General features: G+C 45.2%; 1 protein-coding gene across 1 annotated transcript in view; it reads right to left on the bottom strand.

Moving 5' to 3' along the window:
- pdia5 (protein disulfide isomerase family A, member 5) overlaps window positions 1-13,982 on the bottom strand; it is a 46,388-nt gene that overhangs the window by 26,054 nt on the left and 6,352 nt on the right. The window contains exons 2-6 of the mRNA XM_076085092.1: window positions 12,299-12,425; window positions 8,403-8,490; window positions 2,894-2,977; window positions 2,738-2,783; window positions 958-1,050 (exon numbers count right to left, since the gene is read on the bottom strand). Coding sequence (XP_075941207.1) covers window positions 958-1,050; window positions 2,738-2,783; window positions 2,894-2,977; window positions 8,403-8,490; window positions 12,299-12,425 — 438 coding nt within the window. The remainder of the gene's footprint in view (window positions 1-957; window positions 1,051-2,737; window positions 2,784-2,893; window positions 2,978-8,402; window positions 8,491-12,298; window positions 12,426-13,982) is intronic.

The raw sequence follows: 13,982 nt of genomic DNA on the forward strand, positions 1-13,982 counted from the left end.
ACACATCATCATCATCTTTGCTTTCTCAGCACTTTATGTGAAAACGGGACTTTCTTCTTCTCCTCCTTTAAAAACACACCCGTATTCAGCACCATCCTCTGTTGACACCTTCAACAAGCCTCCGGGTTCATTTCATTAGAGAGCGGTCAAAGCTGCTGCTTGCATCCAGCGTTTTTAGGAGTTTGATATGAGTAAAGTGTGACTTCATGAAGAACGCTGAGCAGCTCTTTGATCTTTGATGCTGAACCAAGATACGATACTTTGATTCATTTTGTTGGACATGCTGCTGAGTCAGATTATGCTGCTGATCAAGAGAGAAGAGGAGAGGAGAGGAGGAGATGAGAAGAGAGGAGGAGGAAGAGAGGGGAGGAGTGGACTGCTACCTCCTCGATACCCACTGGTCTCAGTCTTGTCTCGGTCTTGATATCCTCTGGTGTCGGTTTTGTCTCGGTCTCAATACCCTCTGAACTCGGTCTTGTCTCGGTCTTGATACCCTCTGGTCTTGTCTCGGTCTTGATACCCTCTGATCTCTGTCTTGTCTCGGTCTTGATACCCTCTGGTGTCGGTTTTGTCTCGGTCTCAATACCCTCTGATCTCGGTCTTGATACCCTCTGATCTCGGTCTTGTCTCGGTCTTGATACCTTTTGGTCTCGGTCTTGATACCCTCTGGTGTCGGTTTTGTCTCGGTCTCAATACCCTCTGGTGTCGGTCTTGTCTTGGTCTTGATACCCCCTGGTCTCGGTCTTGATACCCTCTGGTCTTAGTCTCAGTCAGCTACTTAGGTGAGTGACATGTGGGGGAGGGGGAAGGGGGGGGCGCAGAGGCAACGTTGGACAGAAGCTTGCGTGCAATGCATCCTGGTCCATGTAGTTGAATTTTCCTTCAGTTAACAGTGCAGCCAAACCTTCTGTACAGTTCACCCCTAAAGCTCTAACGGTTCTTTAGGTCACTACTTACTTTCTCTGCCTCTATGTGGACGATGTCTTTGGCCTCAGGGTTCTCCTCCCACAGAGCGGGTCCTGACGGGTCCTTCAAGAACGCCACCATGGACTGAAGGGAGCAGAAACAAGAGAAGAAGACTCTTTTAGAACTTTAGATCATCCAACAACTTCACTAAATGATCCTGTGAACGACAGAGTGTATATATATACACAGTATACAGTATATAGACAGATGTGAGCTCATATAGACCAACATGTTCGTCCATCCAAGAGGTGTCAAAGCTACTTCAGTACCTTAAAGTCTCTGCTGATGGGCCCGGTAAACCGCCGTGTAAATATAATGAACCATATGTTCACGGCGGCAACAGCAGGAAATATTTCCTCCAGCAGCGCTGCAACATGACAGCGTGGACACGGGCAGAATATTTAGAGTTCTTGATGTTATTATCGGGATTAACTTGGTTATTAATGGTTTAAAAAGTCAAGACTTTTTGGAAGTTTTATTGTTTCAGAGGCCTTTTTCCATCTGCCAGGGAAAGAAACACGAGCAACACACGCCAGGATGTAGAATAATAAATAATAAACAGACTAAAAACAAAGTCTCTCGTGAGTTCTCATTAACTCACATGAAGTTTGAGGATGACGAGTTTGAAGGCTCGAGTTTGACGTTTAGTCCGTCGCCATCTTGGTTTTTTGCACGAGAGGGCGGAGCTTAAGTACAACTGAACGCTGAGTACGACTATCAAGTATTTGATGAAGTGAAAACACACTTTGAAAGTATTAAGAGTTGTAAGACAAAAACAAGTACAACGCTCTGACAGAGACCTGTCAATCACCGTGTAGCCCCGCCCTAAAGCATCCCCTGCTTTATGGTCTGTTTGACTCTAAATGGACCATAATGTACTAAATGAACATCATGCTGTATTGAAGAAGACTTGAAACTAGAGATTGAGACCATAAACTCATGTTTACAATGTTTACTGAGGTAATAAATCAAGAGAGAAGTAGAGTCATTTTCTCATAGACTTCTATACAACCAGAGGAGTCGCCCCCTGGTGGACATTAGAGAGAATGCAGCTTCAACACATGAAGCTTTGACTTCACTTTAAGGAACCGGAGGTTTGTCTCCTGTTAATGTAAGAATCAATGAGCCACTGGTGCTGAATTAAATTAAATGACACTGCAAGAACAAAAGCAATGTTCCACGATCAATTTGCAACAAAATACAACAAATATAACTAAATGTAAGTGCGGCCTTCGTTACCAGACGAAGCTATAACAACATTTTTACTCCTATGATCTGTGGACCGTTACGGATTAAAGGAATATAAATAATGGAGGAACGGACACATATTCAGACCTTATGCCCGCTCGTGTTTATCATGCAGAATGAATTACATGTCAGTGGTTTTCATAAAATGAACTGAATGATGTAATAGTGGAGAATCTAACCGATGTAACGATGTGTAACATGTTACCTGCTGTTTATCTGTAGCCACACCTGGAGAGTAAAAAGAGCCTCAGCTATTAATTGAAGTTTCTTTTATGTTGGACTATTAATACAGGCCTGGACATAACATTTTGAAATAGAACAATATTAGTCAGAGAAATCACATTATTTATTTATATTTCCCTTAATTGCTCATCCACAATCTTAATGAGCAGGCGGCGTGAAGTCGCTCTTATCAAACTAAATGAACACATTAAACGGACACGGACACACTGGGCTGCACAGGGAAGTACAATATAGTTAATGACTGTCAAAATGAATGCAGGATCTCAGATGATGAACTCACCTTGAAGGTGGCCGGCCGGCTGTACTCCGTGTGGAACGTCCCGTCTCTGAAACACCAGGAGAGTGAACGGTGAACTACTCGCCTCTTAAGATGAAAAACACCGGCATCACTTCCTCAGAAAGCACCGAGGTGTGGAAAGAGTTCCTGGTTACTCACTTGTAGTGCAGCAGCTCTGCTCCTCCAGGCTTAGAGCTCGGGTCCACCTTCACTTTCTTACAGAGCTTACGGCCCTCTGAGTCTCTGAGAGAGAGGAAAAAGAAGAGTCAAAGATACTACAAGGATCTTTTATCTGGTCCTGAACCAGTCTTAGTGTAGTCCTGGTCCTCTATATGAACCAGTCTTAGTGTAGTCCTGGTCCTCTATATGAACCAGTCTTAGTGTAGTCCTGGTCCTCTATATGAACCAGTCTCAGTGTAGTCCTGATCCTCTATATGAACCAGTCTGAGTGTAGTCCTGGTCCTCTATCAGACCTCCATCAGTACAGAGACCATCAGAGAGAAGATGGTCTGTTTCTATAGAGTTATTCTTGATGCTCGTCATCGGAGCCACCGGGTCGGATTCTGGTGAAACCAGATGAACTCATGCAGGTTCACCAGAACCTCCTTCAGCTAAGACTCCAGCAGAGACCGGTCCACCGTGGACAGACCCAGATCCTCCAGCAGAGCCCGGTTCACCGTGGACAGACCCAGATCCTCCAGCAGAGACCGGTCCACCGTGGACAGACCCAGATCCTCCAGCAGAGACCGGTCCACCACGCTGCTGGAGACCCAGGACGTATTGCTGGACCCGCTGGAGGGAAGGGAGGCACGGGAGAACCAGGACAGAGGGGCAGACTGTCAGACCTGCTGCAGTAGAATGAGAGGTTTTCTAAAGAGACTCTGGACCTCAGAGACACTACCACGTTAGTCCACAGGGACCAACAGAACCAACACTAAGTTAAAGTTCCTTGTAGTGACTTTAATAATTTCTCCCACTGGTTAAAACTCATCAATGAAAATCTAATTTTCAAACTGTATGATTAGTAACCGATTAGCCAGTGGAACGGGTCTTCATTGAAAACACTCCAGACTCCTTCCTTTACTTGAATAAAAGAGCTTATTTAAACTCTCTTTGGTGAAACTGTTGGTGAAACAGAACCACTAAAATATTATGTTCTTGCCTATAAAACGTATCCCGTCTCAGCATCTTTTCATGTGAAGTATTTTTCTTTCATCTTTATATAATCCACATGATTCTCCTTCAGCAACAGCGTGTTATATATCCCCTGTACCGCTAGCATTATTTATATGATATTGTTTGTGTATATGCTGTGCCAACATGTTTTTCTTTCCAATAAAGCTTCACAGAATTGAATGAAGAGAGGAGAGAAGAGGCCACATAACTGCATCAACACTTTACTTTATGAGATCAATCTACTCGGATGCACTGCGCTATTTAAATAAGGCTCCCTGCTCCACACAAACACACAGCACAATGCTGATTACATCCTATACTCTACATCTGGCTCTATAGAGGATCATTTCTGTAAACATAGCTGGAAAAGAAATAAATATGCATCTGGCCGCCTACACATACTTCACACCAACTACAGAGAGGCATTAACAGCAGCATCAAATAATAAAGAGCAGGACTCTATGCATTCATTGAGAGAGAGAGAGAGAGAGAGAGAGAGACAGAGAGCGAGAGACAGAGACAGAGAGAGAGCGAGAGACAGAGGATCAATTACTTGCTTATAACCAATAGAAACATTGGCAAAACCAATTAAAATAAGTTTGAATAAACCACAATTAAAGCACACTAAGGAATGTTTGAAGAAAAAACATTTGTCTCCTTGTCTTCTCCTTTTGTGACATTATGTTGTTAAATAACTAATAATACTCGATGTAAAAAGAACAATCATTAAAATAAAATATAAAAAGTTGGAGTTGCAACGTCGCAAGTTCCCTTTGTAAAGGATTAACAATAGATTCATCCTGCAAAGAGGATGGAGCTCTGCACGCCATTTAAATCATTACTCTTTCAAAAACACAAATCATAATGCGCGCTGTGCCCGGTTCTGCTCCGTGGTTCTCCAGTTGATCCGGACTAGACCATGTTCTAAATCTGCAGAACAGAATGTGGGAGCAGGGCAGCACTTCCTTCCTGTATGACATCATCCCTCCCTCTCCCTCTCTGGTGGATCCCAGTTGGACCAATACTCAAGGTGGTGTCATCTGTTCAAAGGGTGTCATCCCTTCAGTGGCCTCTTCTTCCCTTGGCAGGAACCACCATTCTCACGCTGTGATGTGGCACTCTGCTTTACTCCCTCACTCCTTCCCTCCTCTCTCTCTCCCTCCCTCCCTCTCCCTCCCTCCTTCCTTCCTTCCCTCCCCCTCCCTTCCCCCTCTATCTCCCCCTCCTTCCCTCCCCCCCTCTCTTTCCCTCCCTCTCTCTCTTTCCCTCCCTCCCTCTCTCTTTCCCTCTCTCCCTCCCTCCTTCCCTCCCCCTCTCTCTCTTTCCCTCTCTCCCTCTCTCTCTTTCCCTCCTTCCTTCCCTCCCTCTCTCTCTTTCCCTCCCTCCTTCCTTCCCTCCCCCTCTCTCTCTTTCCCTCTCTCTCTCTCTTTCCCTCTCCCTCTCTCTCTCCCTCCCTCCCCCCCCTCTCTCTCTCTCTCCCTCTCTCCCTCCCTCCGCCCACCGTGGAGCTCACAGCTGGTGCTTTTGGATTTGGGAAACCGGCCCGTTTGAGTGTTGAAATTCGGCGAGTAGCACAATGCTTCTCTGCGGAGGCCTGGCAGCGGATCCATGCGTCCTGCAGAGGATGAACCCGGCTCAGTGTAAATATACCAAACTCTCCAGTGAAACAAAAAGAGTGTCTTTGGAGAGAAACGTGGAAACCAAAACTTTCCTTTCAGAGTTCAGCCCCTCTGCCTCTGCGTCCGCTCCGGTGTTCGATGGCGGAGAAGCTTGAGAGAGATGAACGCTGCACTGAGCAGCAGGTGTCAGGGGGGAGTTACTGACTTCCTCTACGGTTTACCTGTTCTATGAAACATTTCTTTCCTCTCCGCTGAAGAAGAAGACGGTTCATGCTGTTGACGGGTTGACAGGTGTATATATATATATATATAAATATATAAAGTGGAATAAAGGAAGTGGAACGAACAGCAGGAAGGACAGAAAGAACAATAAGTCAGATGGAGCTGTGCTCAGAGAAGTCTTGTCTTAATGTAAACTCTTCCACGGTGAGGACCAGAGATGTGCTGCACAGAGAACAGTCACACGTGTGTTGTTCTAGAGCAGCGGTTCCCAAATGTTTTAGGCCACGCACCCCCTTCTACATCCCGACCGGGTTCACACACCCCCAATCCCCCCCACCTTAAAAAAGAAAAAAGCAACAGAGCCTATTTATAGCCGCATAAAAATTGGACCAATGAGAGAACAGTTTGCTCGCGCGTGGCGTTTGTTTACAAGATAAAAAACACAAAAAGACAAATCTTCCTGCACCGTGCCTTCGAAAAGGTAACTGACGTACAGCAGAAGATTGGCCAGATTGGCCACATCTGTAGGCTCGTCTGCTTGCAGAGAGTAAAACTCACTCTTCTTCACGCGACCGACTAATGTAGCCAGGATGTCTTCGGACAAAGCATCGATGCTGCGCGACACAGTGTTGTTGGACACCGGGATCACATCCAACTTGTTTGCTTCTCTCTCTCCAATCATACATTCCACCATCTCTTTGGCAGCTGGCGAGCACACGTCTTGGGCGATTGTGTGAGGTAGCCCCTTTCTTGCTATTCTGTGACCAGATATGAAGCCCGTAGTGCGTGTTTTGTAGACCCAACACATGAATGAGACTGCAGTTGTTTTGGGCTGTTTTGTAACTCCTCCGATTTCGATATAAACAATGTAAGGGGCTTTTGACTTGCACTGGCATGCTTGGTGTTCAGGTGGCGACGTAAATAAGAGGGCTTCAGACAGCTGTTAGCCAGAACCTCACTGCACACCACGCACTGTGGCTTTGGGCAATCTGCATTGCCAATCCAAGTGAAGCGCAGACCAGATCATTTTCATCATATTTCCTCTTTTTTTCCCAGTCTGATGCTCACTCTCGTTTCCTCTTCTTTCACCTTGACTCCGCGATGGGCCGATGTGCTCCCCATTTGTCTGTGCTATCCCTTCCTCCTTTTCGGTCTCCTCCGTCTCATCTTTCTCTGACTCCCGTTCGATCTCCCGGTCTCTCCCTAACGCACCTCTCCGTTTCTCTCCGTTTCTCTCGCCTCCGATTCCTCTCTCTCTCTCTGTCCCTCTCTCTCTCTGTCCCTCTCTCTCTCTCCCTCTCTCTCTCTGTCCCTCTCTCTCTCTCTCTCTGTCCCTCTCTCTCTCTGTCCCTCTCTCTCTCTCTCTGTCCCTCTCTCTCTGTCCCTCTCTCTCTCTCTCTCTCTGTCCCTCTCTCTCTCTCTGTCCCTCTCTCTCTCTGTCCCTCTCTCTCTCTCTCTGTCCCTCTCTCTCTCTCTCTGTCCCTCTCTCTCTCTGTCCCTCTCTCTCTCTCTCTCTCTCTCTCTGTCCCTCTCTCTCTCTGTCCCTCTCTCTCTCTCTCTGTCCCTCTCTCTCTCTCTCTCTCTCTCTCTCTCTCTCTCTCTCTCTCCCTCTCCTCTTTAATGACTGATAGCTTCAGATGTTCCACCTGACAGTTTCCCCGATTTCAGCCAGTTTAGCATATTTGCATGAATGCTGCTGAATGAATAAAGTTAGCTGCACAAGCTAGGCTAGCTAGTGTACGTAAAAGACTGGCGGAAGGAGCTGAAGTGCATTTATTTATTAAATTGTAAGTTTTTAATATTACATTTAAATCTTACAAAGGGGATTTTTATAATTCACGTTTTTATTTTGTGAAAAATCCCACTTACATTTTTTAAATTATATTTAATATTAATTATTACACCATTAGACCACCATTACATTTTTCATCTCGCGCACCCCCTAGAGGCAGCTTGCGCACCCCACTTTGGGAATCCCTGCTCTATAGGAATAAAGAATAAAGTAAGGATTTAAAAAATAAATAGTATTTTCCACTAATGAAAACACTGGTGGAGCAACTTGACGATTAAAAAGTCCACTTAAAGCGCTGCACAGATGTGTATGAACTTAATTAATGAACCAAAACAGAATTGTGTGGGTACTTGTATCAAAAACACCAAATTGTCCAGTGAATGAATGGGTGTGAATGGGTGAACGGTAATAAGTAGTGTAAAGAGCTTTCAGAAGAAGGCTCTCTATTAATGTGACTCCATTTATTCTTTCACGACACGTCTTTTGCTTTTCCCTTAGAGGGCAGAGAAACATTAGTGCCGTCATTCATTCACCATGTTCAGGATAAAACACACAACAGGGAGAACTTAAACGGTATGAAAGAGACGTATCACATTAGACCCGACGCTGCAAAAAGCTCTAATAAGTGAGCGGCCTGCCGTCAAATTGAGCTTTTACAATAGAAAGAACGGTGGAACGAGGCCATTTACACCTCGCTGGAAAAGCTATAAATCGTGCAGACGGATGGCGGGGGAGACATTCTTGGGAAGCACTAAATTGTTCTGCTGTCAGAAAATGTCTTGTACAAAAAGAGGCTGTGATGTCAAAGAAGACAGGGAGTCAATGGGAGGGATGGAGGGAGAATCATCCCATTACTTACCCACAGTTGACCCAGGCAATAGTCCCCTGGCCCTTTACCGTCTGGGCCACATCGGATAGCAGTTTCAGGTGGGAGTCCCCTGATGTACCTGCAGACACAGAGAATAAACCATCAGCCCGGTCACCAAAAACCTTCAACCCCCCCCCAGAACCTGGAGACACAGGAGGACAGTGTGGAGTCGGACACAGCGAGGAGGAGTTGAGTTTCAGTGTCTTACTAAAGAAAGAGATCACTGAGTTTGGGATGGAGGGAGGGGTTGTGCAATACCTTTCACTGGATTTGAGTTACATCAGCTTTCAACATCGCACAATAATACAATAGTGTGGCTTAGCAGGGGGAGGGGAGGATTATACGCAGGCTCAAAAGACCCAACGTTTGCAGCAGCAGGTGGGTTTTTTGGTGGCGTTTGTACCTGCTGCTTACTGTCGTACTGTTAAACCACGACAGTCATCACGAGGGAACTCCTACAAGGAAGAGTACGCGACCACCTCTCGGAGAGTTCGCGACCACCTCTCGGAGAGTTTGCGATCACCTCTCGGAGAGTTCGCGACCACCTGTCGGAGAGTTCGCGATCACCTCTCGGAGAGTTCGCGACCACCTCTCGGAGAGTTCGCGACCACCTGTCGGAGAGTTCGCGACCACCTCTCGGAGAGTTCGCGATCACCTCTCGGAGAGTTCGCGATCACCTCTCGGAGAGTTCGCGACCACCTCTCGGAGAGTTCGCGATCACCTCTCGGAGAGTTCGCGATCACCTGTCGGAGAGTTCGCGACCACCTCTCGGAGAGTTCGCGATCACCTCTCGGAGAGTTCGCGACCACCTGTCGGAGAGTTCGCGACCACCTCTCGGAGAGTTCGCGATCACCTCTCGGAGAGTTCGCGATCACCTCTCGGAGAGTTCGCGACCACCTCTCGGAGAGTTCGCGATCACCTCTCGGAGAGTTCGCGATCACCTGTCGGAGAGTTCGCGACCACCTCTCGGAGAGTTCGCGATCACCTCTCGGAGAGTTCGCGATCACCTGTCGGAGAGTTCGCGACCACCTGTCGGAGAGTTCGCGACCACCTCTCGGAGAGTTCACGATCACCTGTCGGAGAGTTCGCGACCACCTGTCGGAGAGTTCGCGATCACCTCTCGGAGAGTTCGCGACCACCTGTCGGAGAGTTCGCGACCACCTGTCGGAGAGTTCGCGATCACCTCTCGGAGAGTTGCACAATCTACTGCGTCAGAGAGGAGAAACTAGAAACGTGATTAACTGAACCAGCTACAACAACACGCGCAGGGAGATTACCGATTTCAGATATGGCGAGCAAAGCAGATTCCTGAAGGAGTAAAGTAAACAGAACGCAATACATCATTTTTATACTTCCTCCCCTTCCCCGAAACCAAGTGTGTCTTACTCTCGATTCCTCTCTCACTGCTCCGGGGCCAAAGCTATATTTAGATTTAGGGGTGCTGATATGACCCCCCAGGGTGCCGCCTCCAACAACATCTGGCAGCTCGGTGTCAGTTTATTACCATGTACGGAGCACGGTGGGGTTTCTAATAAGCTCAATGTTGAGAGTTTGACGAGCGCTAAGCAGAGCAAAACCTCCACGGGGATGTCATGTGACTGACTGCAGGGGATCAGGATGAGGGTAAGTAGATAGAAGTGGTCAGATAAGTGGATGGTGAGGAGGGACATTAAAGGAATACTTCAGCATCTTTCTCCCATGTCTCCACGGTGAACGAAGAATCAAAGAATGTCTCGATGAATTGAAGTAAATGGGTGCACTTGACAAAGCAAAACTATATCTCACAGCAGTATAATCCTCTTTACTATCCTCTAGTATAAGTTACTACTTAACAAACACATGCACCCTCTGGTTGTATAGAAGTCTATGAGAAAATGACTCTACTTCTCTCTTGATTTATTACCTCAGTAAACATTGTAAACATGAGTTTATGGTCTCAATCTCTAGTTTCAAGTCTTCTTCAATACAGCATGATGTTCATTTAGTACATTATGGTCCATTTAGAGTCACACATCCACAAACCAACGAGTGACGTCACGACGACTACGGTTTTAAATAGTCAGGTTTTTAGCAAAGATGTATGTGTTTCAGAAGTAGTGAGCATACGACCGGATTCATGCAGCAACCTCCGGTGTTGAGAAATGAAGCCAACGCAGAATCGCCAAAAAACCCGCAGTTCCTCAAATGTCCACTTGAGGCGAGTCAGTCCCCATAGACCTCTATGTTAACATGATTCACTTTATAAACATGTTTACAGCCTGGTACAGAAAACTGTTTTGTTCTCTTTAGGTCATATCCTTGTTCATGACTACTGGACGAAGGTGAATTTTTAAATAACTCATCCATTATATTAAGGCTTTAAGTTATGCATAATACAGAGCGTGGTCTCTTTGAGTGACAGGTGGGTGTGGTCTCAGCTCCACCACCTTCATTCACCGTGGAGGCATGAGAGTAAACAGTGTTCCTCACAAGGTAATAAGAGGAGAGTATTTGATTAATATACAAAGGGTCATTTTGTGGGTGAAGTAGATGTCTGAAGATGTCTGTCTGTCTGTCTGTCCTCACTGACGTACAGGAGGAGTCTTTTAAAATGAAAAACCCACATTTAATATCAAGCAGCTCCACCTAGAAGCTGCTGAGTGTGTTCGTCTCCTCAGAAAATATGCAAATGAAAATGACATTCAAATCTACTGGGGTGCATTAAGGATTCCCTAACAACTGGAAGAAAACGCTGCTTTATAACTGTCTGAAGAAAGTGTTTTATTTTCTATTTAACGACTTCTCTCTAATTCGATAAGTATGTCCAGGTTCATTACCGAGAGAAACCACAGCGATCATCGCCTTGAAGCAGGCTGCAGGCTGAAGACATCTATTCTATATATGTCTTAAGATGGTAAAATGCTTTTTAATATAACAGCTTTGTGCAAAGGGACATTGCACAACTGCATTTTCATATTCCAGAGGGTGACCAAAAGCATTCCACGTAATTTAGTGTTTTAATTAAGAGTTGGGTGGATTCCCAGTTACTCTGGTCGAGAGTAGAAGTTTAAAGGCAGGGCTGGTCGTCTTCTTCTGAGTATCTGTGGCTGTCACAGGACAGTAATACAAATCTAACTTATTACTGAATTTTTTAGGAGTTAAAGCAAAAATAGTGAAATACCAACGAAGACGATTTACTAAGTTAAGTTGAGTTCTTTTAAAGCAGCTATAGATTCTACATCTGTGACCGTGGCTAAGTGGAGAGCAGGGCTGTCCTTCAATCAGAGGGTCGGCGGTTTGATCCCCGGCTCCGGCTAGTCGCATGTCAATGTGTCCTTGAGCAAGACACTTAACCCCAAAATTGCTCCCGTAGCTGTGCATACGGTGTATAGCTAGATACTGAATTGTAAGTCGCTTTGGATAAAAGCGGCTGCTAAATGACTGTAATGTAATGTAATGTAACTTGGTATAGTTTCAGTTCAGGTCGTTATGCAGAGATAGACAGTCAAATGATAAAATGATTATAATTGTCTCTAATTAAGTACAGAAAGACGACAGCATTAACAGCGTACCGTGCTCTCCAACAAATAAGTATGATCATTTAGATCAATAAACAATAAAACATAATGTTTTTCTTGGTATTTAACATATTGTATATCTATGAAATATCTGAGAGATTAGATATTAAATGACATGTTAATTGGTTCTCCAGTGACGAGCTGTTAGAGACTCATTGTGTTAACGAGCATGATTACTACGACGTCCTCCAGGATCGACGTCCTCGTCCTTTAACACAAACAGCAGACGCTCTAGAATGAGACGTCACTGACGGCATGTTTAATCCACAACTAGACACGTGTTTCTGTTCTTGATATCAGTCCCTTAAAATCTATCTAGTCGTCTCTGACCTGTGTTGGTGTAGACCACCAGAACGTTGGTTCTCGTCCTGAGCAGCTTCTTGAAGTCTTTGTGGTCGGTGACCTTCTCTATGAGGGGAGACACCTTCACGGCCTCCAGCACCGGCAGCAGCCACACCTGGTGACACACACACACACACACACACACACACACACACACACACACACACACACACACACACACACACACACACACACACACACACACACACACACACACACACACACACACACACACACACACACACACACACACACACACACACACACACACACGTTACCAAATCATCCATGTGATTTTTTTTCACACCGTTTGAATGAATTAAACATGACTTTTGTTTATTCAGAAGATCCTTTTGCACGTCAAGAAAGTCAGGGCTGATGCATGCAATATTTTTCATTTATGGCCTTGACAGACCCTCAGCTATGGGTCGTCTGGACTCAGCTGCTCTGAGTCCAGACCCTCAGCTATGGGAGTCTGGGCTTCGATTCTTCACGTCGAAAGGGACCAGCTATGGTGGTTCAGCATCTGATCAGGATCCTCCTGGACGCCTCCCTTTAGAGTTTAGGTAATACAAATAATCTTGTATATTCATAGTCCCGACACGATGATTCATAATATATTTGGTGACCCTCTGACCTGAAAAAATGAAAATCTAACGTGCAGATTTCAATGAAATTGCACATTCATGCTCCCTAGACTTTAACCTGTTCCTATTTACACGATGAACTTAAATATAGCGCCACCTTCAGGTGAAGCTTTACAGTCGTAGCTGCATCTCTGTTAATAATTCAGTCAGTGTGCTGCTTTATTCCGCCTGACAAGTTCATTCTGTGGTTGTAATAAAGCTTCGGGGGGCACTGCCAGGGTTTGGACTTTAAGACTTGTTATGAAATTAAAATGTCACAAGCTACGTGAGAAATGAATCAGTTTGATAGAAGTGAAATGAGTTTGATGCAGAGAGGCAGAGCTACAGTCTCACAGCACTCTGAATCACAGAGCTGCTGTCACGTCCTCAATTACCTGGAACAGTTTTAAAAGGTGGTATTTACACTGAGCTGGAAAGCATCTATGATCTGTAAACTCATAACTCATATTCATAAACTACTTTACTACCGTTATACACACCCTGTAAAGAAACAAGTCGAGTATTAAATGTATTATAAAGAAACAAAGGTTGAACATCCTGTAAACTGTTTGATTTAGCTGATACAGATTTATTTAAATGTAGATTTTTAACACCTCCCGTTTCTAAAGCATCTAAGTCCAATCTAGTAAAATCCACAGACATGTTTATAGTCTTTTTTCCAAGTTACAAAATGCCGTGATTACGTAATATTCTGGCGCATGCGCCTCATGACGGCGAGAGCAAACTAAGCCTAATGGTGTGGAACAGCTCATCTGAGAAACAAAGCCCATATTGAGAGAGCTACACTTTAATCAAGTCCAGAAGACTAACCACACTTCGAGGCAAAGTCAAGTTAATTCCGTGCATTGTAATCGTCTCCATGCCATCACCATTCATTAAAAAGCTCTTCCTTTCTGCTTACGGAGAACTAAATTAGACACCAAATGTGGTTGTGCTCGCTCAGCGGATCCTGCCCGATGACGGATATCACCTGGAATGAAAACAAGCACCTGTCAGCCTCATTTCCTAATTTTAATTCCCAACCG

Source organism: Anarhichas minor, unplaced genomic scaffold (genome assembly GCF_050575085.1).
Source record: "Anarhichas minor isolate MPS153535 unplaced genomic scaffold, ASM5057508v1 ptg000138l, whole genome shotgun sequence".
Lineage (NCBI taxonomy): Eukaryota > Metazoa > Chordata > Actinopteri > Perciformes > Anarhichadidae > Anarhichas > Anarhichas minor.